Here is a 26458-nt window from a genome sequence, read left to right on the forward strand (position 1 = left end):
GTTACTGTACCCCCAAGATACTTTGGCTATGAAATTTAATTGATAATTTTACTGTGAGTTTTGGTCGTGTTGGTTGACCGACAGATGGTAGCATATATCAGGTAGATTGTCACGGCAGCAAAACCCAGTGACAGCCAAGTCTTCAGTAGGAAGTACTTTGTATCTGAATGACGTATATATGAGGGACACATGAGCAATGCGTCACATCATTTGTCGTGCTGTTACATGTATAAAAGTTACTTGTCGATCAGTAGATATGTTGCTGTTTTATCTTTATTAAAGACTAAAGTTTCTGGGCAACTTGTGTGTAACTGAGAAGCACTTTGATTATTTAGCTTCAATGATAGTTAAAGAAGATCCATGAAGTGTTTGACATTATCCTCGAGTTATTGAGTTTCACAGGTTTCACTTTATATTGTTTTGATATAATTTAACATTAATCGGTTAACTCACCACCCTTATACTGTATATATTATAATATACAGATTATTTCATGCAAGGTGACGAGGTATCTGTCCATATTGTCTGTTGTGAGTGCAGGTATGCAGGACAGTAAGGGCTTAATCCCATGGCTTAACTCAGTGCCAGCCCATCACACCGTGTTTATCCGTGAGGAATCATTGCCCAGCTATATATGAGTTCTTTATTTATTAGTAGTAAAAAATATTAAGATGCAAATAAATGGCACAAAAAATCAAATTTCGCTATAGGATATGGTTGAAACTTATATCTTGCAGTTGACATCACAAGATATCATCAGGATATTCGCAGAACACTTTACAAACCAAGCGCGTTGTTATCCTTCTCCTGTAGAGGTGAAAGACTAGAGAGCTTTAGCTCTTAAAATTTTTAGATGATGTTGGAATGGTGGAATTACTAACCTTGTTTCGCACTTAAAGACCTTAGTTGTTGAAGCACAGTAAGAACATTAGAACAAGAAGCCGAACACTACAAGCTGATCACCAGGATAATATGCGTATAATACTCCCAGGTTTAATGGATATGTAGTCTTGAAATTATATTCCTGTCAAATGGAAGTCAAAAGAACAAGTAAACGTAAATCTATCACTAGCTAGTCTACGGACTTGGCGCACCCTCATTCAACTACTACAAATCAACGACCGTCGGTTTCGGAATGTTGGCAGAAGGGAGTAACATTTCTGACCGCGAGCTGGACATTGACTATGGAAAGAAAAACGAAAATGAATTTTACGATAATATAAAGAAAGAATTTAATTAGGTAAGAGGTGCACATTATATTATAATTGTAGACTCATCATTGTAGCACTCGGCACATCGGAAAATGAATTCACTTGAAAAAAATAATTATGATCCACCTCGTAACCTTAGCGACATAAATTATAAATGTATAGCCAATAACCATAGTTTCAAAGGCGCTCTATAACACTAATTTCCTGTATCTAAGGATGAGGGCGTGGTTATGGTGGCGGGTGGTGGTGGCTGCGGTGGTAGTGGTGGCTGTGGTTGTATTGGTGGCTGTGGTGGTGATGGAGGAACTGCGGGTGGTAAAGGTGAAAGGTTGTACTGCGTGTGGTACCACTGGCGGCTAGGCCACCCCGCTCCTCTTCCGCCCACCTGTTGCTGGAGGTCCAGCTGTGTGGCCACAGTACCTCACCGCCTGTTGCTGGAGGGTCCAACTGTGTGGCCACAGTACCTCACCGCCTGTTGCTGGAGGTCCAGCTGTGTGGCCACAGTACCTCACCACCTGTTGCTGGAGGGTCCAGCTGTGTGGCCACAGTACCTCACCGCCTGTTGCTGGAGGGTCCAACTGTGTGGCCACAGTACCTCACCGCCTGTTGCTGGAGGGTCCAGCTGTGTGGCCACAGTACCTCACCACCTGTTGCTGGAGGGTCCAGCTGTGTGGCCACAGTACCTCACTGTTGCTGGAGGGTCCCTGTTGCTGGAGGGTCCAGCTGTGTGGTCCACAGTACCTCACCACCTGTTGCTGGAGGGTCCAGCTGTGTGGCCACAGTACCGCATCACCTGTTGCTGGATGGTCCAGCTGTTTGGCCACAGTACCTCATCGCCTGTTGCTGGAGTTTGGGTGGTCCAGCTGTGTGGCCATTGTACTTTACCACCTGTTGCTAGAGGGTCCAGCTGTGTGGCCACAACACTCACCACCTGTTGCTGGAGGTTGGGTGGTCCATCTGTGTGGCCACTGTACCTCACTACCTGTTGCTGGAGGTTGGATGGTCCAGCTGTGTGGCCACTGTACCTTACCACCTGTTGCTGGAGGTTGGGTGGTCCAGCTGTGTGGCCACTGTACCTTACCACCTGTTGCTGGAGGTTGGATGGTCCAGCTGTGTGGCCACTGTACCTTACCACCTGTTGCTGGAGGTTGGGTGGTCCAGCTGTGTGGCCACTGTACCTTACCACTTGTTGCTGGAGGTTGGATGGTCCAGCTGTGTGGCCACTGTACCTTACCACCTGTTGCTGGAGACCGATTGGCCCACCTATAATCCATGACACTCGGCTGAGTAAGCTCTTATTATCTGCTAGAGGGAACACTTGTATTCAAGTTATCGAAATAGCAAAATTGTACCTTTAAAGACACATACTGAGTTAATTAAAGCTCTGAGTTCAACTCGTACAATCATGCCATTTGAAATGCACATCACAGACGCTACTAAATCAGTGGTTTACTGTAATACTGAGCAAAAATAATCCCAGAGCCTGAATTTCGTAATAAAACCGCTGATTGGGTTAGGTTCAGCTAGGAGTAGATTAGTTAAGTTCCGTCTTTGGATTTCGTGAGTTTCAACATTGGTCCTATTTCGATACTTAGTGATGCAATTGTGGATTTGTTTTTCTTGGAGCTCAATGCAAGCATCCGTAAACAAAAAATACCCTTTTAATACGTTCAATTGATTCTTCAGTCTGCTTGCTTCCTGATGATGGTGTGTAGGCAAAGCCGAGCGGGGTGTTGTTCTCCTCGACGCGAAGAGCTGAGTTTAGGTAGCGGCTGCTGCAAGTCATATGAACCTCAGTCCGAATAGGTCCCGAACAAACCTGATCATTAGGACTGCCGTCCATTAAAATTGAAATCCTTAAGGACAAGGGTCTCTTAAAACTAGACCTAAATCCTAATGATAAAGTTGAAGCCATTTAGGATAGAAACAACTATCTGAAGTTCAGTTATTGAGATTTAAAGTGAAATAATGGTCGGGAATTGCAGCAGATGAAACAGCGATGCACAAGTGAATAACGCTGGATCTGGAACTTTCGGTACCGGGAAAACATTATTTAATACATTTATAACAATGACATCTGTTAATATTGAGTTTATTAGCGCCAGAATACAATGTACGAGATGAGCATCAAGTGCCCTCCTCTAACTTAGTGCCAAGAGTTTTACTAAAACTGTAGATCAAGGCCGAGAGAGTGTTTGAAAACGCTCCTGTTGATTGTATAAAAGAATGGGGAAAATAACAGACCTTGATTGATGGGATGGATTCAGCTGTTACCAGATTTTTCAAGGGTATATCCGGGAATAATATGAACCAGTGCACACGTCAGCTGAGTCTTTCAGTGCGGCCGAAGACCAATTCAGATGAAGACCCCGACATGAAACTTAAGTCCTTTACAGGCTCCTCAGTTGTAAGCGAAGTAAGATTATTACTTCTATTGAAAGTTAGTTTGGTGTACAACATGAGTCACCTAAACATTCACCGCCAAAAAATGTAACCAATATCAATGTAGTGGCTGTCCCAACTGTAAGCTCTCAGTCAGGATTCGTGCTTGTATGATTCAGCTAGTGTTCTTCTGCTTGACCACTAAGCAATAAAACGGAGGAGGGTGAAAGTGGACTCCTGCGAAGTGACTTTCCTGGTGTGTGGGGTGGCGGGACCGGCCACCAGGACTAATTGTGGAAGTTTTGTGGATGTTCGTCAGAGGCAGCGACGCCCCGGGACCTGCTGGCGTCCCTCCTCCATTACTTATGGTCCATTACTCTCACTACGTCCCTCTCATTACTGTTTCACTCTCCCTCGCCCCTACATCAACTATCTATCTCTCCCTCTCATGTCTTACCTCCTACCGCAAAACTCTAAACGGCAAATCCTGACGCAGAAAATATTAATGCTGTGCGTGTTTCAAAAGTAAAGCCGTCTAAAATTGCCCAACATAAGTTAAAAGTCGTAAAACGATGTGTGTTACATCTAGTGATGTCCACTGCAGAGTTTTTCTCAACCTTCGATCACGAGTTTATTGAGTGTGCCTGAAGGAGAGGAACGTTTTGCAGCTGTGCCCCGGCGGTCCGTCTCCTTGCTGTTCTTCTTGAAGCCATGTTTAAAAAATGACCTACCGTTGGACTCAACCACAACTTGTCTCGATACTTGCTTTGTCGTGAGCATATTGGTTGATGTTGTTTTTTTTCTTTGCAGGGTTGTTGTTCAGACTGTAGGATTATGAAGATGACACTAAAATTAGTCTGGCACCCCCACCCCCTGCGGGAAGTTCCTAGAGGCTGCTGTGTGCCACCTGGCAACTCTCAGCTACGGGTCAATACACGAACACCCCGCCACCCCGACTCTGACTCACCTGAGCTCTTTCTCTCTCTTCCCTCTCAAAAAGCTTCAGCGATGGCATAATGGTACATGAATTCTGTACATGCGATAGTTTTGTGGACGCTTATTTTCCAGCAGGACATGATGAGATGCTGACTGCGTCTGCAAAAACCAGACAACCGCTAATATCTATGCCTTTACTCTATACTAACTGCGTCCCCTTGCCTTTCATTGATTGTCCCATGAAAATTTAAAATATATTTTCAGTTTTAAGTAAACATTTAACGTTCAGTTAAGATGGTAGTGTTGGAGCATTATAGTGGTGCGGTAACTGGGTCAGACTGTTTACAATCTTCGTCCCTTTTGATACTTGAACCGCACCCTGAGTCGCCCATTAAGCAAGTTATTACTCATTCAGCTGGTTGATAACATAAAAAGAAACATCAAAAGCATTTGAAACGAGTGGCGATGATGGTAAATGTGTTGACGGTATAATATTTGGGGCCATAATTCTGTTGACGTTTGATGTAGCTTGTTAAGGCCGTGGATGGCTCCTCAAGGCGTTTACGTCTTGCCGTGGAAGGTTACACCGGGCTTAAAGATCCTTTGGCTGAGCAGTTCCTTAAAGCAATTATATATATATATATATATATATATATATATATATATGGGAAAAGAAACAACGGAGCACTTTAGCTTCAGTTGCCTCTGAAGATGTCTTGAATAAAGACGAAAGCTAAGGTGCTCCGTTGTTTCCCTTTTCCCATGAGATTTTATCAAGATTTATCTTATCCACGTTTTCATTGTGGATCTACATATATATATATATATATATATATATATATATATATATATATATATATATATATATATATATATATATATATAATATATATATATATATATATATATATATATATATATATATATATATATATATATATATATATATATATATATATATATATATATATATATATATAATATATATATAATATATATATAATATATATATATATATATATATATATATATATATATATATATATATATATATATATATATATGCGTGCGCACAAACAATACTCAAGGAAATTGGCAATCCTGGTTACCGCCACTCTTCTCTCCGATCCAATCTCTGTCCCGTCAATTGTTAGGTCTCGTCCACTGTAGAAATGCAGCGCATTTAGTGTAGCATATACGTGGTTATTTCTCCTTTATCTAGTGCTTAGCTCCTGTAAAAAGGGAGAAAGTGAACTACACTATGTGGCGATTAGTGAGATAATAGAATCTCAATCGACCCAAGTGGGTGTGTGGCGGCGTATTATGACGTCGGCCACTCATCAGCAAAACAGACATATTAGTTAACAAAACTGATCAAGTTCAAGGGCCCCGGTTTACCAAGCCAGAGATTTTTTATGTAAATAACAACAAAATGATAAGCTTGAGAATACTTTGTTTTTGTGGATGATAACCCAAGGAAGGCTGAGAACTCCTCACCAATCGAATGTCTACAGTGAATCTGTCTTGATTTTTTCCTCCAAGATACGTATGAGCACGTCTCCTGTAACCTCTGGTTATGGAAAGTGATTACATCTTATCTAGCGAGGCTCGAACTGGGTCTACTATTAGTTCTCCCAGATCATAAGGCGAAAAAGGAGTCCGCTTAGCAATCGCGACTCCATTTACTGTATAACCCTTCCATATGAATTATACTGTACTATGTACAGTATGTATTATGAATGATTTTTTTTTAATACGGTATAAACTGTATTGTATATGATAATGCTTTTGTGTTATATATGCATATTGTGTTTTTCATGTGCCGAGGACAGACTGGGATGGGAAAGGTAGCTTACGCTACTTGTGGGTGTGTGCAATTTGACAACAGTGGGGCGCGTCTTGGTTGTGAGGCATTTCAGATTGTTCGCCCTCTATATCGCCCACTTTGGGGGAAGTTTCAAAGTACATTCCATACACAAATGATGGCCTCCTGGTGAAATGGACCATAAGCTTTGTTATACACCTATACTGTCTTTATAATGTTTGTCAACTGTTACAACCAAGGTTCTGAGAGTTCTAATTAAGTTATTTATCAGTGATATTGTACAGACTATTATGAGTTAGCTGCTGTGAATAACAGGAATTTGTTGACTCTTATTTGGCTGGTGTTTTAACCAACATTATCTGTTGACTGGGTGTTGTGACCACCTCCTGTCAGTTGACTGTCAGCTGTTTGGTCTTGTGAGCAACAGCGGTTTTCGTATGGTGATTAATTTTCAAGGCAACGACGGTCAGTTGACTGTCACCTTATCTGTTATGACCAGAAATATATATATATATATATATATATATATATATATATATATATACAGTGCCGGATTTAGACCTGTGGAGGCCCATGGGCAGCCTCTTTGTGGAGGCTCCCCTCATTATAACTACCCAAGGGGGTGGGGTGGCGAGTGAAGCGAGCCTAAACATCTGGGAGTTCCGGGGGGCGCTGTAAGCCCCCCGGGAAAATGTTGAAATTTGAACACTTCTTTGGAGAATTTTGAAGCCATATGCAGTTATATTGAGGAAATTAGAACATTGAGAAATTTTTAATTCACTGTATATTTATTGATAGTGTACAAATTCCCAACACACACACATACACACAAAAGTGAGACATGACTGGAGTCATTCATGTGGTTTTAAGGCGACCAGCCCTGATATAGCTACTACCGCACATGTCAAAAATAAACATGAATTTTAAAGAATGAAAATAAAAATAGTCCAAATGAATAAAAAAATAAATAAAATATTGTAATATGTGGAGGCCCCCAGATTGTGGAGGCCCTTGGGCAGCTGGCCACTTTGCCCACGCCTGAATCCGGCCATATATATATATATATATATATATATATATATATATATATATATATATATATATATATATATATATATTGTTCGCTGGATATTTTCGTAATTAACAGCGAAATGTTGACTTCTCTAGGTGGAATGATCAACAATAGCCCTTTACTATTCTTGTTTGACTATAAATAGTTAGTTGACCGTGAACTGATTGATGTTGGGCTCACAGTCACCTAAACTCAATGGTTTTACAGAAGAACTAAAACTAATATTATTCATTTGTTTAAATATTAAACATAAACTGGCGGGTGCATCCTAATACACCGCCATTGTTGTTAATAGTGCTTCCGTCAACTGGTAATCGTCACAGGCACATCAATATACTCCCAGGAAAACACAGCCCTGTCTCGAGCCTTAATTTGGTTAAGTTAAGATACAGACTACGCCCCGTTGTAAATACTGTATAAATAGTTTATATTGGTGTTACGGAACTTACGACACTTGGTCAAGTTTGAGAAAAGGGAAGCTGCATGTGGTTATCGTATCACTGCCAGCAGCAATACGTTGCCTCTGCTGCCAAAGTCTGAGTTAGCTTGGTCTTGAGCTGCTGGCGAGTTGTCACCAACCCGGATACGACCTTCTCTTGCAGCTAACAAAGAGTTAATAAAGTCGTAGATCTTCAGTTATAGACATACCGTCATTTACCTCTTCTTGGGTCATAAAATATAGTTATTTTGTTCAAACAAATCCCTTACGAATGAAAATAGAACATTTTTTTTAGGTAGAAACCTAATTGGATCTATTTTAGAAACAAAAGACTGGGATATAAATTTTCGTGTAACTTTATCATGCCTAAGAGAGGCCAATATTTGTATTAACTAATACCCCTCCTCAACTAGTCTTAGAAGAACCCTACGCTCAATTATCTGTACATAGGCAGCTTAGGTAATCTATACTTTTTTCTGTATATAACTGGAAATATAAACACTATATTTTTTACTATCTGACGGTGCCAAAGATTCATCAACTTTTACTTATCAGTTTTCTTTTACATTTTTCAATGTTTGTTGGTAGCTGATGCTTTTATAAACATGTGTGTGAGATTTAAACTTTAGCTATGAGTTGTAACATGTTGCTAAACGCTGTGTTGTAACTTGGTTAGGATAGTTTGGCCATACATGACTGTTGGTGACTAATATTGCTAGGTGGTTGTGAAACAGGTCTGTGGTCAAGGTCGGATGGTGACTGGAGACTGAAAACGATGTTTGACCGTAGACGGCAGGAGACTTCAGAAGGACGCTAAGTTTATAGCTGATGTGAAGTAGGTAACTATCATATTTATTTCTTATTTTATGTTAATACCACTGAAGTATATATATATATATATATATATATATATATATATATATATATATAACGTCCCGTGCACAATGTTATATTAATATGACTATTAAGAAGGAACAAAAGGCTAAACATTAAAAGAAATGATGATCCAAGGAGAAAACATCTTTGGTATTTAATTTGCTTTTCGCCTTTACGTTACCGGTGCATTGACAGGGTCGATGAGAGTATTGTACCGGGTGCCAGTAACCAGTTATTGCTGCAATAATGTTTTGTATTATTTGTACGGTTGTTAAACAGGATATGGGTGCTACCCCAGTCCCCAGCCTGTGAGGTACGGATGAAGCGAATCAAGGGAATTGGAGTGAAGTTAGAGGCAGCAGTTGCTCGTCGCCGCTTGTACACATAAAGTGTAACCATCATTTTCATGTTATATGAAGACCATCAACAAGGAATCTGACCACAGTGACCCGAGACATTTGTGACCAGTATCCTAAATGCGAATTTCAAATTCATAGATTAGATTATCTTAATGAAGACTTAAGTTAACCCACGGCTCGCAGGTTCATTTCGTACGTTCCGAAGGTGAGGAGGGCGCGGGACAGCACCCATGTTGTATTAGCAAAATTTGATTGGTCTTTAAAGTAGCAATTTTATTTGTGTAATAGAGTGATACCGATAAGTCAAGGTGACTCGCCTATAGAGATATAAGCTAAGAGTTTGTTGCAACATTATAATCAGGTTTTATTGCGATGTCCCAAATCTGCCACCTTTTGCCATGCTGAACCTTGTGGATTACAACATGCTTTTTCACCACCAAAATATAATACTACTTGAGGTATGTTTATAGTAATCAGCTAAAGCAATGAACCATTAAAGAAATAAAACCCGAAATATTTGTAGCCATGGCGGTGAAGGCAGTGTGAGGCACGGAAGACCCATCCTATATTTGAAGATAATGTACAAGAATAGTGACCAAGAATATAAGTGTAGAATATTTCCGGTAGTAACACTGCGCTGGATGCAGTGAACAAACTGACCTATTTGTGTCATAGGTTAGCAACAGACTGTGCAAGGTGTATTAGTTAGCTCTCCCACATTAGCACGGAATCACAGAGCAAAATAATTACGTGTAAGAAATGTTTCTCACTGGATATGTTAATAAAGACAGCAATGTAAAGAGTGTTATACAGGAAGCAGTACCACGTGTAAGGCGGACTGAATGCCACCTGCCGGTGAGGTCTCCTCAGGTGTATGTGGTCAGTGATCGGCCCAGTAAGATATACTGTGTAGAATCAATCAAATCTGAGTAAGTTGTAATCTTTTTCAGTCACTGTTTTTTCTCTTTAATACAACAATTCAAGAGCCTCAAACGCAAGACTCGCTAGAATGTTACGATGGTGCATAATTTTTATACACGAGCATATTACGCTACAACTTCTGGTAAATTAAATTTAAGCAAGACAATGTATCGCCCATGCCATGTTCGAAGACCCTAGTGAGGATGGGTAGAATAGTTGCATACCAGTATAGCACCCTACCTATACCTGACAGCGATTTCACATTGGATTACATTTTCAGCCTGAATGTTTTAATCTTTTTGACTTGCGAATTGTAGTAATATTGCCGTGATAATTGAAAACCTCATTTTGTTTCTTCTACAAAATGATGCAAAATCTGTGTCAGTTCAGCCATATGACATACACAGTGAATATATAATATTTCAACACATTGTTTTCGTATTTTGTTCACTATAAAATTTTCAAAAAATCTTCAGAAAACAACGTGGTCTTGTTGTAGAAGATCAGCATAATGATGCCGTGACCGCCTTAACACGCAGGTACTGCACAAAATTGTCTGGATAATATTGAAATGAAATTCATGAATCCCATATCACACCGTCAATACTGGAGGAATTTCACAGTGTCGCCTACGAGCGTCGTGTTGCAAAGGCCATCAAGTAAATATCACATTCCCTATCATGATATGGGGTTCCCTTTAGTAGAGTGAAACATCTCTCGTTAGATGTGTCTATTAGAATATTCATTCATGGTAAGTCTTTTCCAGTCAAATTCCAAGTTATAAATTGTGTGTTACATGTAACCTCACCCATGAAGTGTCGGATGGAGCCCCGTGATTGATTAAGACGAGGCTATGTGTGGTTGCCATGGAGTCTATTTTCAAGTATGTGCAGAAAATAGTCTGTCCAAGTCGTCAGATTCAACTCGTGTTCCGTGGTAGTGTAAGATTTATATTTGGTGTTATGTTGAACAGATAGTTGTATTGAAATATTATATCAATGTTCTGCAATAAAGTGAGTATTTTTCTGTCTTCTGTTCTTTCACATCCTCACAAATTATCCATAAATAAAAATGGGACGTGGTCCAAATTAAACCACCCCCTTTTTATTGCTGCTGTGATTTTTTCTTCATTTGCATATGACAAACTAGCAGACACAAGTCCTGGATAACAGGGCACAACTATGAGTAGGAACAGGTTGGCCCAAAAGCAAATAAAAATTATTCACAGGAATTATAAATGCTTAAAATTCTTTAGCAGGATTTAAATTACAGAGTGATCTAAACCTGAAAGCGCAATGGCAAGCTCCATTTACAAGTGAAAACCCACAACAAAGCAAGCCGATGGGACCACTGGGTGTGATGGCGCGAGCCCTCAACAATAACCACATGGAACACTGACAGTAAGTAAACCTCATATTTAACCACACGTACAAAATGAGTTTGAAATCCCCACCAAATAAATGTATACTACTAAAAGTTTTGCCAACACATGTTGATACTACGCTTCAGCAAGATAAGATTTTTAATGGGTTTAAGCAGAAAAAAGGCTACAATTACCGACATGTGGGAGACTAAAGACGTTGTTTACTTGGTTAAATGGCTTTAAGTAAATAAAATGTAGTTTGAATCTCTAAACGTGTTGCTAACTAGGTTGCAATTCTTTCCTTCACCAACTAACTTCGTTTTAGCACTAACTAGGTGAAACAGTTCACTGAGAAAGAAACAATTGATCACCTCCCTGCAATATATGGCTGCAATATTTTATGGTTGTCTGTGAAGGGTTTTCCTGGCTATGTTGAAAAAAAAAAATTATTTATTTTGTGCATTTGGGGGGCAAAAATAACCGTATGGATGACTACATTCTCTTCCCTTAAAATTTATGTATTTAAAAATGGATACATCCATTTCCAAAAAGCAAAATTTTGTAAATGATAAAAATTCAATAGTTTCAAACGAGTGTAGTTGAAATTACAATGTAAAGACAAAAGTTACACCGGTATCTATTAAAAGGTGAGACAAAAGTATTTCCTCGTAAAGTTGACAAAGTTGACAGTAAACCACGCCCCTCGTCAATAGCCCTCTCAACTCAACCATCCATTAACCACACCCAACAAATCCCCTAAGCAATCCTGTCACACCATAAATCAACATACCCGACCTCAAGCCCCCCAAAAAAAAAAAAATTTAACTAGACTCCTCACAAATTCATACGTAGAATCCTTCCAAGAAACTTATCATATCCGACCTTACTAACAACCCCCCAAAAAACATAACTGAACTCAATTATCCTGAAAAATTACAGTGGAAATTCCCTTGACTGAAGCCTAGTGTAGTGGCTCCTCTCCCCTACAACTTCCAACTGAGCTCCGGCCGCACGCCGACCAGCCAATCAGCGTACAGCGTACACCCCAAATCCTGATCCTGGTAAATTGTATAAATACGGCCACGCCTGCCCAGGGAGGACATTCTACACTCAGCTACTGGACCAGAAACATCTCTCCCAGCTCCTCACCTAGTCACTCCTAAGCACGGCGCTGTACAACAATATATATACAGAAAGCGCATTGTGAGTTTCTGTCCTACCTCATTCCTGAGTGGATACATCTACATGTAGTACGTACGTTTGTGTGCCCATACAACTAAAGAGAATTGACAACTGGCCACATACAGTACGCTACACTAGAGTCAGTTTGTAGTAAGGCAGCTGATTGGTTGGGAAACTGACACCTGAAGAATCACTAAAAGTTATTCAGCATTTAATGTATATTATGGTATTTTAATGGATAATAACCTTTCTACGTTGATATCTGATTGCTTAAGCTTTTGTGTAATAAAAAATCACAGAGCACGAATTCTGGGACGTAAATTCCTCCTTGCCGCGTGACGTCACGAAGCGGGGGTAGATGATGTCGCTGAAATTTTTTATTTTATTGTCGTTCTCATCAAAATGTTTAAGTTACATAGCGTTTCGCATGCTTATTTTTGCTTCCTCCAGTGCGGAAGTTATCAGAGATCACAGAAGTGACTTGGGGAGTTCGCTAGTGTACCTGCGCTCTGTAGTTCCCAAAGCCTTATCCTTGGAGGAGAAATAGGAACCCCAATGACATCGATACTTGCTGACGCAAAAATAGAGTACACTGAGCTTTCTTGCTGAAATACAAAAAAGAAAAAAGCTATAAACTACTACGGGAACTGCATCAGTTATCCCTCACTCAGTTTTCTGTTGTCTCCAACAGCTGACAGTGGACTCGCACGTGACCTGCCATTTAGTACCCAGCTCTTGCAGCGTGTCGATGTGTTTTCTTGTTTTGGCCATAGATGCATAACTCGTGAAGTTTTCATCAAATTTTCTTCGTTTGTTCTAAACCGTTTGCCAAGGTGAGTGTTTTTGCCTTTGGAATAACTGGATTTCTGGTGATTCCACGTTCTTTAGATAGGATTTTATATTAAGGATGGAATCGCTTGCCTCCGCCACCTTCAGTGCTGGGGCCCTTGCTGGTTAGCCCCTTTGTGCCTCCTTTCCCATAAGTGTTTTGTGTTTGGTCCTCTTCCCCAGGTTTGGCTTTTAGGTCCAAGGGTGGGGGACCCAACTCGCTTGCTTCCAGCACCGTTGTTTCGTTTCTGGTGGAAAGCTCCGACTGCCCGTGAAAGTGTTTTTTCATGGGCAGGATGGTCTGTTAATGGCAGAGCTGATATACAGTACTGTAACACATTGAATATTAAGCATTAGGTACACAATAGAGGCGATGTGGCTGGTACTGCACTAGATCACCTTTCCTTCCACATTCAAAATTTATACTCCGTACTATAGTAAACAAACGGCCTTTAAGTTGCCAGCTGTCTCTACCAGTGTTCAAAGAATCTTGAACGAGACTGTACGTACTTCAAGGTCATTAGTGAAGATGGAATTGTTTGAGTAATATTTAACAATGGTTAACCAATGACCAAAAGAAGTATATATACAGGTGTGTGTGTATATATATATATATATATATATATATATATATATATATATATATATATATATATATATATATATATATATATATATATATATATATATATATATATATATATATATATATATATTCCTCTTACAAAAATTATTTTTTCATAGGTTTTTTATTTAATACAATCAGTAGTCAGGCTCTTTTTTGCCGCAATATTAGTGAAATATACCTTACCCTAACGTAACCTTACCTAACTTTACTTAACCTAATCTTTACCTAAACTAACCTGACTTTACTTAACCTATTCCTTACCTAACCTAACCCTACCTAACCGATAATTATTCAGGATATACTTGGTTTCTCCCTCGATTCATGAAAAGGAGATATCGCCGCCTATCCACCTTCAGGCCCCGTTAACACCTTTACGACTAAAAAAAATAGGTCTGCTTGCATGGCTTTTCTTGGTGTGTCAGATCAGTCAACATGACTGATCCGGGTGTGATCAAACGATTTGCAAAAAAAAGGGGGGGGTCTTAAGACCGTTTTATTTTGTTAGTAAATGTACCCTGGTTTGAACAAGTGATTGGTTAGATTTTCTATGTACATTACTTGCTACTTAGCGGTCATTGGCTGGTTAATTCAGTGCTTGGTTTACACTCATAACAATAATTAAATATATGTATAAATGTATGTTTAAATGTGAAATGTTCCCCCTGAAACATTTAACTATAAAGCGACTGACTAAAATACTCATACAATAAATAAATGACGTGAAATGCACTACCGAGAATACAGAGTGGGCGGAGTCTATGTATAGCGCAACTTGATTGGCCATTTGAATGCTCGTCCTTTCACCACTCATATCATTATAAATACGGCGTCGAAATTTTTTCATGCCATACATTGTGGACGAGTTGGTCAGAACGAAACTTCGAACTCATCGTAACTATGTCCGGTCGTGGAAACGCGTCGAAGAGGAAGAAACGAATGGGCTTAGCTGAACAGGCAGGTCTTCTGTTCCCAGTGGCCAGGGTCCGTCGTTACCTTAAGGAAGGACATTACGCTGCTCGGATAAGTGTTGGAGCTTCTGTTTATTTCACGGGGATTTTGGAATACCTGACTGCAGAAATACTGGAGCTAGCCAGCAACGTGGCTAGCGCAACTAAGATGATACGCATCACGCCCCGTCACATCTATCTAGCAGTCCGCAACGACACGGAGCTCAATGACTTACTCGAGGACGTTACCTTTCCTGAAGGAGGTGTCGTGCCCCACATCCATTCGAAACTCCTGCCCAAGACTAAGTAAGACACTTGAGTAATAACAAGAATCCATTTTTAGTCTACAACGGTACCTCCTTGATTGTACACAGAAAAAAAATAAAACGTAAAAAAAAGCTCCATATGGAGCACACACGTATTAAAGAGATGATGGGTTTTACCTATTAAATATGCATTATGGTATTACACCTGAGCAGTCATTATATCGAATTTCTTTCATTCAGTCCATTACATATACAATATATTGTCCTTTGTTAACCAGAAAGTTGTATCTTAATTTTTTATTGTTGATTAGTGTGTGTCCTATCCTAGAACTGGCGTTTGGAGACTTTAGTTAAAGCTCAGTAAGAATTCATTCTTACTACTGTTCAAATTTTAATTTACATCAAACTCCGAATTTACGATTGCATCAATAAGGATTCCAAATAGAAATTTATGAGAGATGGTTACTGATGAATTTTACCTGCTGTGTATAGCAGTCGGGCAGTCTTTTTTTTTTTTAATATAGTATCATGGCACAAAAATTCAGCCATATTTTCTCAGCTGATTGTACAATCAGCCGAGTTCTCTTTTTTAGTTTTTCTTCTCGCTCGACAGAACCACTGCACTGAGTGGTTAGCACACTCGGTAAACAAAAACAGTGCCTGTCAGGAAGGTCAGATGAATTTGGAGCTGACCAATCGTGTTGTCTCGCTAGGGTTGGTTGGCGTGATTGTGAGACATTTCTTTTCTATCATGGTAGGCCTTACTAGTTATTTCATTCAAAATATAAAATTAGTTCGTTGCTTTATGATTATAAAAAAACCATTCATTCATGGTGTTATTTTGTTTCGCACAAGAATAGTAGATTCTTGATTTTTTTTTTTTACAGAGTGTACTTAAATTAATACAGTTGACAACGGTCGTATACAGATGAAGCTTTTGAATATTTGAATAAATTAAAGATTGGAAGAATAGCTAGTGTCAAGTGGATATTTTCAATATTAGTTTTTTATAATAATATATTAGTTTTCTTTTCATTGTTAGCGTTGTTCTACAGTTTCAGGAACAAACATCAGTGCAAGATAACGCTGCCTGGTTTTGGAACTGATCAATGCACATTTGACTTAGCCAACCTGTTTCACCAATGATGATGTTGATATACATCCTTTGCTTCAACAGCTTAGGCCTTTAACTTAAAGACCTTAAGACTTAAAGTCTGTACTCCTGGTTTCAATCATACACTATATATTAACTATTAAAAATTAGTTGTTACAGCAATAGTGAATTTTACTGCGCTTCGACAACTAAGGTCTCTTAAGCACGTACTGTATTCTGGGTAAGTGTACGCACATTAATCATCATTTAATAAAAATTATAGGGATCTTTTTCACTTTTTACACGATATCCTAATCGCCAGCCGTAGCCTACGATTTGAAAGTGAAACTCGTCACTGATTGGTCAAGTTTACGTTCTGGGCTGGCAAGGTGACGGTCTTCTCGTCCAGTCAGATTTAATCCCTCCCCCCTCCCCTTTACCTTCTTTGCCATCTCACGTCAGTTAATTACCAAAATAACGGAATTATGTTCGCTACTCGCATCATTCGTAGTGCCCAGCGGTTACTGTGTATTTAAATAAATTCCCACAAAATTTTGAGTGTCCACGCGTGGTTAAATTTGTGCGAAAAAAGAACGAAACAAAATGACAAGATAAAGGATAATGAGATAATTTAATTCAATTAATCAGTCAGATGGCCATAAATTATCACAGGTAATGTTTGTACAGTAGGCTACACGGCGCCCGTTCATATTTATTTGGTAACTATTTTTCGTGAGAATGTATTCAAATCTTTGGTAACGCCTTTATTTTAATTGTCGTATATTAGTGATTTCTTATTTCACGAAATACACCTGTAAGGTATAAGCAAAATATTAGCTCGACATATTATATAATTATATGATCAATTTATATTAAATTACTTGGCTGTGCACCTCTCAAATAATTTTACAATAGAGGATTAAATTTCATCAACTGTATTGGATATTAATCCCAAGCTTACGACTACGTGCATACTAACGCTTTGGGTATTTTAACAACTCCGGCTATTAATGTTTTGTTTACTTAACCCGTGATGAAACAACCATACTGATGGCTCACGTCTATACGCAGTTTATCTTCATTTTTCTCAAACTTTAAGTCTAAAAAGGATAAACATATTATTTATTAAACATGGTAAGTTAGTGTATATCCATTGTATCAATCATCTACCTCTTTAAAAATTTGCGGCTCCAAAAGGAGCCTTGGGTGGTATCAATAGAGTCGGTGTTCTTCTAATACAAGTAGTATTACTTTCTGGAGGAGTATTTAGAAAAGGCCTTGGTACCATTTGATACTGCATGTAGTTGCAGTTCACCAGTACATAGGAGACGCACGGCGCCTTCTAGATCCCGGTTAATGATAGTAGATCTTTTGTTTTTTACTGCCAGATGAGAAGCTGTTTCTGCTAGGCGCACAAACATGTCGTTCACGAAAGAGTCCATAATATTCAGGGCCTTATTGGTGATTCCATGCTTGGGAGCCACAACTTTCAAAAGCCTGTGGATGAACAATTTGTAACTTTCTCTCCTTCGTCGCTTCTTCTTATCCATTTTTGTTTTTACGGATACAACTGCCCTTCCTTGTTTTGGTACGATGCAACCGTTGTAAACAGGAAGAAATGTGGAAAAATTTGCCTTGCCTTGCTTTTTATAACCTTGGCGTTACTTCTATCTGATTGGTTGATCTGTCATCGGTGAATATCCAATGAAGTAAATTTCATCAAAACAAACGAATCCCATTGGTCACTTGTCCGAGACCAATCAGCTTGCTCCCCACATACATGAAAAATATACTGTATAAGATCAAGATAATTTTTCTGTGATAAAAAGACATACACAGGATAGCTAAGCTGCGAAACAAGAAACAGCTGAAGTACAAGGAGGCTCTCCTTGTAGTGAAGAAGCCGAAACAACAAAACAAGACAAGAAAAGAAAAACAAGAAGGAATAGCAAGAACCAGCAAATTAAGATGCTTTAATCTGTCTCTGTACTTAAGGTTCCTAATGCCCGGGATTAGTCTTGTCATCCTACTCTGAATGCTTTCTTGGGATTCTATATCCATTCTGTAGTACGGTGACCAGAATTGAACCACGTAATCCAAGTGAGGTCTCACAAATGCAAGATATAGTTTAAGGATAACCTCGCTAGTCTTGTAACTGACACTCCTTCGTATGAACCCAAGCTGACAGGAGTTTGCCTGTTGACCATGATGCGTTGATAACTGTTCGGAGAGCAAGTTCACCAGCAAGTCCTGCATTGCTGAGCAATGAATAGGTTATACCATCAGTGCCAAGGGCGGTGTCGTTCCTTGTTTTCCTGGCCCCTGTGATTTCTTCTATAGTAAATAGACAGTCTGTAATGTCAGTTTGTTTAATTGCATGTCTGACTACTACTTCTCTCTCCAGTTGTACTTGCTGTAGATGAAGTCTTATTTCAGGAGGTAGTTGAACTGATGACGAGTGTTCTGCAAAGTGCTCTGCCAAGCGATTTGCTTCCTGTAGTGGCTGGGGGTGGGCTGGAGCTCTGGGCAGTTTTCCTGTTGCTATCCTGAGTTTTCTCCAGAGTTCACTCAGGCTGGTGTGTGCATTAAAGGTTGCACACCACTCGAGCCATTTGTCTTCCCTAATTTTCTAAGTATTTTGACGAGCATGTTGGACAGCAGCTCTCAAAGAGTTTCACTCCCTCAGGGGAAGGGTACTGTCGGAGATGTCTTCTAAATGTGTTGATTGTGATTCTGTTCTCTGACCTCGCCATTGTAGAACCAGTAGTCTTTGTGTCTATTTGTAGGGTGTGTTTTTGGTATTGCTTCCTCTGCTGCGTGTTGTATGGCATCAGTAAGGTCCTGGTTTAATTGGTCAATATCTTCTGCTGGTTCATAGTTCGAATACCATTTTTGGAGTGGCGCTGCCAGAGGTGACGGCACCCCCCAGGGGCCCTGCCAGCAGCGGTGGCGTGAACAGGGGCACGCCCAGTTGCAACAGCACCCCCAGGGGCCCTGCCAGGGGTGGTGGTGCCCCCAGGGTTCCTGCCAAGGTCGGTGGCGCCAACAAGTGCCCTGCCAGGGTCGGTGGCGCCAACAGGTGCCCTGCCAGGGGCGGTGGTGCCCCCAGAGGTCCTGTTAGGTGCGGCGGCGCCTCCCAGGGGACCTGATAGGGGCCCATCCAGGTGCAATGGCACCCCCAGGGACTCTCCTTGGGGGCAGCAGTGCCCCGAGGGGCCCTGCCAGGGACAGTGGTGCCCCCAGGGGCGGTAGTACCCCTAGGGGTTTGTCTTGGTCATTATTTATACCAAGTATATACACTAACTCTTTCTGTACTAAAGTTATGCTATCAAATTGCATAATTGTTAGAGACAGATAGCACTGTCCACCTGACTCGTGCAATCCAGGGAGGTGAGAGGTAATATACCCAACTGAGAGATAGTGGTCTTCCCAGGATAAGGTGTATCTGCGATGAACCATTGTCAGTGTGTACAATAGATAGCCAGCAAGCATTGCATTCGATATCCATGTTGATTATGAATCATGTTACACATATGTATGGTATTCAGTATTAGAAAAAAATGGAGGTAAAGAAAACAATATTTACCAGATTTCAGGGGAGTAAACCCAATTTTCCTTACACAATAACTACAATTAAGGCAAAACGTCTCTTTAGTCTACTAACTCCTTGTGTATGGGCTGAATAAACTCATCTGGTGTTAGCCAAATAAATTACTGGACTGTATTAAAAATGGTGTCCCCTAAGTGAACGAGCGACTCTTGATATTGCTATCGGAAGACGCTGTCTCCAAAGAGTTTCAGGATGTGAAAAAATTACAAAATTAGGCCTTTCCTGTCCTCTGTGGTAGTGTCAGTGACAGAGGTCTGGTTAAGGAGTGAAGACTTGTACCTTTAACTCTGGATGTGGTAATGTGCCACTGAAGGTTATGTTGTCGACAAGTGTTCCTCAGACACTAAGCAACGTGTTAACTGAGACAACCTTCCTATTTTTTTTTACCAGGAAACGCATACACACACCAGTCAAACATGTATTATAGTACTGTATAAAGAAATCTCGGACAGGAATCACATGACAAAGTTTTATGGGCCCCTTTAAAATTGGAGCCCTTTAGGATTGTGCCCCTTCCTTAACTTATCAAACCGTTAGTAATGGGGTCCACCAGGACTGGCTTTCATTATGACAAGGGCCTAATGGAATTGGATCCACTGAGTCCCAATTGTGGTTTATCAGAACTGGGGCCCAATAGACCAGGCACAAGTGTCCGTTGTCCGTTGATAGTGTAAACCTATAGTTTGTGTGTGTGTGCACAAAATTGGAGGAAAATCTGAATGTACAGTTGTGGGCACAAAGAACAGAGCACGGAGGGTAAGTTGCATCTGCCTCATAATTAAACTTTAAAAAAAGAGTGGAGTGGGAAGAAAATTGCAGACTTTTAATTGTCACCTCTATGTAACATTACTTTTACCTTTATCCTCTTTGCCGCTGATCGGCTCGTTAATCACTTGGGTAGTCGGTCACATCTCTGTTATGCACTGTTGGCAAGTACTGGGCATGCACTGGCTCCCAGGGGCCCTGCCAGGGGCGGTGGCGCCTCTAGGGGCCTTGCCAGGGGTAGTGGCTCCACAGGGCCATGTTAGGGGCGGTGGCGCCGCCAAGGTCTTTGCCAAAAGTGGTGGCGCCCCCAGGAGCCCGCTCAGGTGCAATGGCGCCTCCAGGGGCTCTCCCTAAGGGGAGCAACGCCCCCTGGGGCCCTCCCAGAGGAGATGGCGTCCCCAAGGGCCCTTTCAAAGGAGGTGCCCCCCCCCCCCCAGGAGCCCGCTCAGGTGCAACGGCGCCCCCAAGGGCTCTACCTAAGAGCAGCAGCGCCCCCTTAGGCCCTCCCAGAGGAGATGGCGCCTCTAGGGGCCCTCCTAGGGGCGGTGGCGCCCCCAGGGGCCCTTCCAGACGAGGCAGTGTACCCAGGTGCACTTCCAGGGGCGGTTGAGCCCTAAGGGGCCTTCCCAGGGGCGGTGGTGGCCCTAGGGGACATCGGCGCCTCCATGAGCCATTGCCATGGGCTGTGGCACCCGAGGGGCCCTGCCAGGGGCGGTGGCACTTAAGGGGCCCTACCAGGGGTTGGTGGCGCCCCCAGGAGCCCTACCTGGTGCCGTGGCGCTCCCAGAAGCCATGCTAGCGGCGGTGGCGCCGCCCAGGGGCCCTCTCAGAGTCGGTGGCGCCCCCAGGGGCCCTCTCAGGGTCGGTGGCGCCCCCAGGGGCCCTCTCAGGGTCGGTGGCGCCCCCAGGGGCCCTCTCAGGGTCGGTGGCGCCCCCAGGGGCCCTCTCAGGGTCGGTGGCGCCCCCAGGGGCCCTCTCAGTGTCGGTGGCGCCCCCAGGGGCCCTCTCAGGGTCGGTGGCGCCCCCAGGGGCCCTCTCACGGTCGGTGGCGCCCCCAGGGGCCCTCTTAGGGTCGGTGGCGCCCCCAGGGGCCCTCTCAGGGTCGGTGGCGCCCCCAGGGGCCCTCTCAGGGTCGGTGGCGCCCCCAGGGGCCCTCTCAGGGTCGGTGGCGCCCCCAGGGGCCCTTGGAGGGGTGGTGGCGCCATCAGAGCCCTTCCAGGTGCGGTAGCGCCAACAGGGGCCCTGCCAGGGGTGGTGACACCCCCAGGGCCCTGCCCAGGTAAAACGGCGCTACCAGGGGCGATGGTACCCCCAGGGGCCCACAAAGGCGCAACGGCTCCCCTAGGGGGCTCTGCTTCGCGGTAGCAGCTTCCAGGGGCCCTGCTAGGGGCGGTGGCTCCCCTGGGGCCATGACAGGGGCTCACCTTAGGAGTAAAAGCGCCCCCTGGGACCCTCCCAGAGGAGATGGCCCTCAAGGGACCCTGCCAGGAGCTGTGGCTCCCTCAAGGGCACTATCAGGGGCGGTGGCGCCACCAGATGCCCTGCCAGGGGCAGTGACGCCAACAGGGGCCCTGCCAGGGATAGCAGGGCCTCAGAGGCCCTGCCAGGGGCGGCGGCACCCCCAGTGGCCCTGCCAGCAGCGGTGGCGTGAACAGGGGCACGCCCAGGTGCAACAGCACCCCCAGGGGTCCTACCAGGGTCGGTGGCGCCAACAGGGGCCCTGCCAGGGGCGGTGGTGCTCCCAGAGATCCTGCAGGGTCGGTGGCGCCTCCAGAGGCCCTTCCAAGGGAGGTACCGCCCCCAGAAGCCCTTTCCGGGACAGTGGTGTCCCCATGGGACCCCCTAGCGGCGGTGGTGCCTCCAAGAGCCAGGCCAGGGGCGTTGTAACCCCCAGGGGCAAGGCCAGGAGCCCTGCCAGGGGTGGATGCTCCCCCAGGGGTCTTGCGAGGGGTGGTAGCGCCCCCAGGGGCCCTGCCAGAGCCGGTGTCACCAACAGGGGTCTTGTCAGGGGAGGTGGCGCCCCCAGGGGCCCTGCCAGTGGCGCCCCTAGGAGCCCTGTCAGTGGCGGCCCCTGGGCTCTCCTTAGAGGTAGCAGCACCCCCAGGGGGCCGTCTCAGAGAAGCTGGCATCCCTAGGGGCAGTGACGCCCTAAGGGGCCTTCCCAAGGGCAACGGCGCCCCCAGGGGTACTGCCAGAGGCGCTGGCGCCCCCAGAGGCCCTGCCAGGGACGGTGGCTCCCCCAGGGGTCCTGCCAGGGGTGGTGGTGCCCTCAGGGGCGTTGCTAGGACAGGTGGCGCCAACAGGGGCCCTACCAGGGGAGGTGACGCCCCCAAGGGCCCTGCCAGAGCCGGTGATGCCAACAGGGTCCCTGCCAGGGGCGGTGGTGTCCCAGAGGGCTGCCAGTGGAAGTGGCTCTCCTAAGGGGCAGCAGCGCCCCCAGGGGCCATCCCAGAAAAGTTGGTAACCCCAGGGGCGGTGGCGCCCCGAGGGGCCTTCCCAGGGGCAATGGCGACCTCAGGGGTAATGCCAGGGGCGGTGGTGCCCCCAGGGGCCATGCCAGGGGAAGTAGCGGCACCAGGGGCCTTGTCAAGGTCGGTGGCGACCACATGGGCCCTCCCAGGGACAGCAGCGCCCCCAGGGTCCTGTTAGGTGAGGCAGCGCCCCCCAGGGGACCTGATAGGGGCCCATCCAGGTGCAATGGCACCCCCAGTGGCTCTCCTTAGGGTCAGCAGTGCCCCAAGGGGCCCTCCCAGGGACAGTGGTGCCCCCAGAGGTGGTGGTACTCCTAGGGGCCCTGCCATGGGCGGTGGCGCCCCCAGGGATCCTCTCAGGGGCGGTGGTGCCAACAGGGGCCCTGCCAGGGGCGGTGGCACCCCTGGGCATCTTCCTCCATTTAATCCTTACCTAACAAATATTTTGTAAACCTAGCAGTCTCTTGGCGGCGCCACATTCTGGGGTGAACACGTATGCCCATTGGAGTGACCTCTCCTTTTGTAGTATAGAATCCTTGGTAGGATGGAGTAGTGTCAAGGGGTTGGAAGCACTGGATAGTGCCAAACAGCAATGAATACATAGCTGTAGCATCTCCCAGCACTTAACAGAAACTAATAACTAACAGGAACACCTGGTAGCTCCTACCAGCAGCATCTAGTAATTAAAAGCTAGCAGCCAGCAGCAACATGTTGCTTGCAAGTTAGTAAATATAAGCAACAGCAGTTAGCATCAACTGTTAGGATGAAAAGGGAAGAGGATAAGGAAATAGAGGAAGAAACAGAAAAGGAAGAAAGTGACACAATGATAAGTTTTCACATTGTTATTCATTTTTTATTATGCTGGACATCTTGAACAGTATTTGTTGAGATACAGTACAGTGGATATAATAACTATACATGTTTGTTGCATATATTGTATGTCATATATTACTGTATACAAAGAAAAACATCAAACAAAACTGACAAACTAGTGTTTTCTATGAAAATCTTTAGTGAAGGCTTTACAGGTGAACTTAAATACAGGAAAATGTTATATAAATTCAGAAATTCACATGATGTTACCTCCACTCTGCACCACTTCTTGTAGGGATCTATTATATTCTTGAACAAGTTTCATGGCTTGATTTTTAAATGGTAAAAAGTTAGATTCAGCTTTCCTCTGTGCAATGAACTCCCGGAGAGTAAAATTGGTTTGTTCCAGGTGAGCCCACTTCTTCTCCAGGTTTGTAAGTTGGGTGTATGTTTCATTTTCATGAAGCTGGTTCTGTAATGTAGCACATGATAAATGTCTATTATAATACTGTACAGGCACCACCTACAGTAGTATATTAATACAGAACTGACACCTGTGCATCCAAAACATCTTGAAACAGAACTGAGGATCCTCTAGTCATTATATTCCAATTAAAATAACACTGGAACAAATACAGGCATCCCCTGGGTTACGGAACTCTGTTTACAGAAATTCGCTCTTTCGGATTTTGTAAATTATGACCAATAAATTCAGGACACAGACAAAAAATTCGCCCTTATGGAAATTGGGTAAATTTTTAAGTTGTGAATTTTTTTTCAATACTACAGTATTAGAAAAAATCACAAATTTAAATTTTTATTTTGTGTGGATTTCTTGGTGGTTGCTACAATACTGTACAGGGCGAGGCAGGAGCCAGTGGTGCTACTCCGTCTTCCTCCCAGTAACTTCGATTGCACTACCTTATACCTTACCTAACGCAGCACTCAACATCGTTTGTGGCAAGTTAAATTAAAGTGTTTTGTATATTTATTATCATATTACAGTACAGTACAGGTATATCATAAAATAATCAATGTATGTGTCAAAAAAAATTATTTGAATTCATAAATGTGCTTGTATTACATCGTTTTGCGAAAAATATTTCCTTGGGAACGCATCACCAATTATATAATGGAAGTCAATGGGAAAATTGGTTTCATGTGCCGAAATTTCACATTACGGACAAATTTTCAAGGACACATACCTTCCGTAATCTGGGGGATGCCTGTACTGTATAATACATTATTAGCTCAATAGGGATCGTCAGATGTTCAAACACTGTAATGTTGGGCATCGAAAAATATTTTCTTGCAAAAAATCGTATATTCTAATGTGGTCCATCTTTATATAGTAGAATACAAAACTGTAAAATATGGTTCTCATCAAGGCTGCCCATGTGCCACTATGTTCAAGGAATTAATTTTTAAGGGTTGCTAGAAAATAACACTTTACCCATGCAACAAGCAAGTGGAGGAAGTATCACTTTCTCGCAGTACAGTTCACTGGTTGTGAAAGAAGACTAGGCAAGAGATTGCAGATGTTGAAAAGTCAATTTAACTACAGAATTTCCTTTATTTCTTCATTGGGATGGAAAAAAAGTTAATTTTTCCTAGGTCTCTCATATACTCTTGGCAGCTTAGCACTGAGCAGCTGGTGTTGCTGGGAGCTCTCATATGCCTGGCAGCAGTGTTTACAGTAATACCCCGTTTAGGGCTCAGGATACATTCCTAGATAATAGAGCGCTATCCAAAACATCACTTGCATATATGGGGATGTGCTCATGATGACATTATTTTTTACCTGTAAGTTATACACAGTACTGTATTGTATATGAAGGGTACAGGTTTTAATGAACAGGCTATTACAGTAACTTATATTTGCTATTATTAATGAATAACAAATAAACAATACTGTACAATGAATGACAGTCGTTTGTGGAATAGTCGTGATGACAGTAGTAAAATGAGTGAGAGATGCAGTGGGTGGGTGGGAGGGAGGCAGGTAGTGGGAGGGAGTTGGGGGGTAGTGGATATCATATAGCTTTGCAGCTAATCCATCTCTGCATCACTGAAGTTGTGATTTAGGTGGTAATAATAGAGGTAGTGGTGATGATGGAGGTGATGGTGAGGAAGATGTGGCAAGTGGTGAGGAGGTGATGTGTCTCAGTTTCTTTGGTAACTGCGCCCGGAGCACTGCCAGACGCTATTGAACAGCTGATATCTACCCACAAAATTGAGTATAAGTATTGATGAGCAATGTTGTATCCCTTCAATACAGTTGGTCCTCATATTACGCGGTTAATGTAACCCGGAGGGTACCGCGGAAAGTGAGAAACGCGTAAAGTGAATAACATAACATATGGGATTAATTGAAATGGAGTCCGGGCCGATCCCCAAACTCCACTTTTTGACGACACACAACTATGTTGTAGTAAAAATATTATCTTAACTTTATGATGGCATGCACACAC

General features: G+C 43.1%; 5 protein-coding genes across 6 annotated transcripts in view; 1 reads left to right on the plus strand and 4 right to left on the minus strand.

Annotated features, from left to right (window-relative positions):
- The first annotated feature begins 14919 nt into the window (after nucleotides 1–14919).
- LOC121868201 (late histone H2A.2.2-like) lies at nucleotides 14920–15279 on the plus strand. Its single transcript, XM_042368511.1, has one exon. The coding sequence runs from the start codon at nucleotides 14920–14922 to the stop codon at nucleotides 15277–15279; it is 360 nt and encodes a 119-aa protein (XP_042224445.1).
- Nucleotides 15280–17575: 2296 nt separating this feature from the next.
- On the minus strand, nucleotides 17576–17878 carry LOC121868202 (histone H2B-like). Its single transcript, XM_042368512.1, has one exon. The coding sequence runs from the start codon at nucleotides 17876–17878 to the stop codon at nucleotides 17576–17578; it is 303 nt and encodes a 100-aa protein (XP_042224446.1).
- Nucleotides 17879–20922: 3044 nt separating this feature from the next.
- On the minus strand, nucleotides 20923–22114 carry LOC121868203 (basic proline-rich protein-like). The gene is made up of 2 exons (XM_042368514.1): nucleotides 21998–22114; nucleotides 20923–21405 (listed from the first exon to the last, which is right to left on the minus strand). Exons 1-2 carry the CDS (start codon nucleotides 22112–22114, stop codon nucleotides 20923–20925), a joined length of 600 nt encoding a protein of 199 aa, XP_042224448.1.
- A 103-nt stretch (nucleotides 22115–22217) lies between these two features.
- LOC121868204 (nascent polypeptide-associated complex subunit alpha, muscle-specific form-like) lies at nucleotides 22218–22832 on the minus strand. Its single transcript, XM_042368515.1, has one exon. It carries the CDS (start codon nucleotides 22830–22832, stop codon nucleotides 22218–22220), a length of 615 nt encoding a protein of 204 aa, XP_042224449.1.
- Nucleotides 22833–24001: 1169 nt separating this feature from the next.
- Nucleotides 24002–26458, minus strand: part of LOC121868270 (intraflagellar transport protein 74 homolog) — a 34607-nt gene continuing 32150 nt past the window's right edge. For both annotated transcript variants that reach the window (XM_042368691.1, XM_042368692.1), the window contains exon 14: nucleotides 24002–24459. In XM_042368691.1, coding sequence (XP_042224625.1) covers nucleotides 24244–24459 — 216 coding nt within the window. In that variant the 3' untranslated portion in view covers nucleotides 24002–24243. The remainder of the gene's footprint in view (nucleotides 24460–26458) is intronic.

The sequence above is a fragment of the Homarus americanus genome, unplaced genomic scaffold (genome assembly GCF_018991925.1).
Source record: "Homarus americanus isolate GMGI-L3 unplaced genomic scaffold, GMGI_Hamer_2.0 scaffold19318, whole genome shotgun sequence".
NCBI lineage: Eukaryota > Metazoa > Arthropoda > Malacostraca > Decapoda > Nephropidae > Homarus > Homarus americanus.

What these genes read in the sequence shown, in the direction of transcription:
- LOC121868204 (XM_042368515.1), bottom strand. Translation starts at nt 22,832, where the DNA reads ATGCCAGCTTCTCTGAGACGGCCCCCTGGGGGTGCTGCTACCTCTAAG.
- LOC121868201 (XM_042368511.1), top strand. Translation starts at nt 14,920, where the DNA reads ATGTCCGGTCGTGGAAACGCGTCGAAGAGGAAGAAACGAATGGGCTTA.
- LOC121868202 (XM_042368512.1), bottom strand. Translation starts at nt 17,878, where the DNA reads ATGGATAAGAAGAAGCGACGAAGGAGAGAAAGTTACAAATTGTTCATC.
- LOC121868203 (XM_042368514.1), bottom strand. Translation starts at nt 22,114, where the DNA reads ATGGCCCCAGGGGAGCCACCGCCCCTAGCAGGGCCCCTGGAAGCTGCT. An exon ending in TGGGGGTACCATCGCCCCTG is followed by an intron (nt 21,406 to 21,997) that starts GTAGCGCCGTTT and finishes CGCCCCTGGCAG; the next exon opens with GGCCCCTCGGGTGCCACAGC.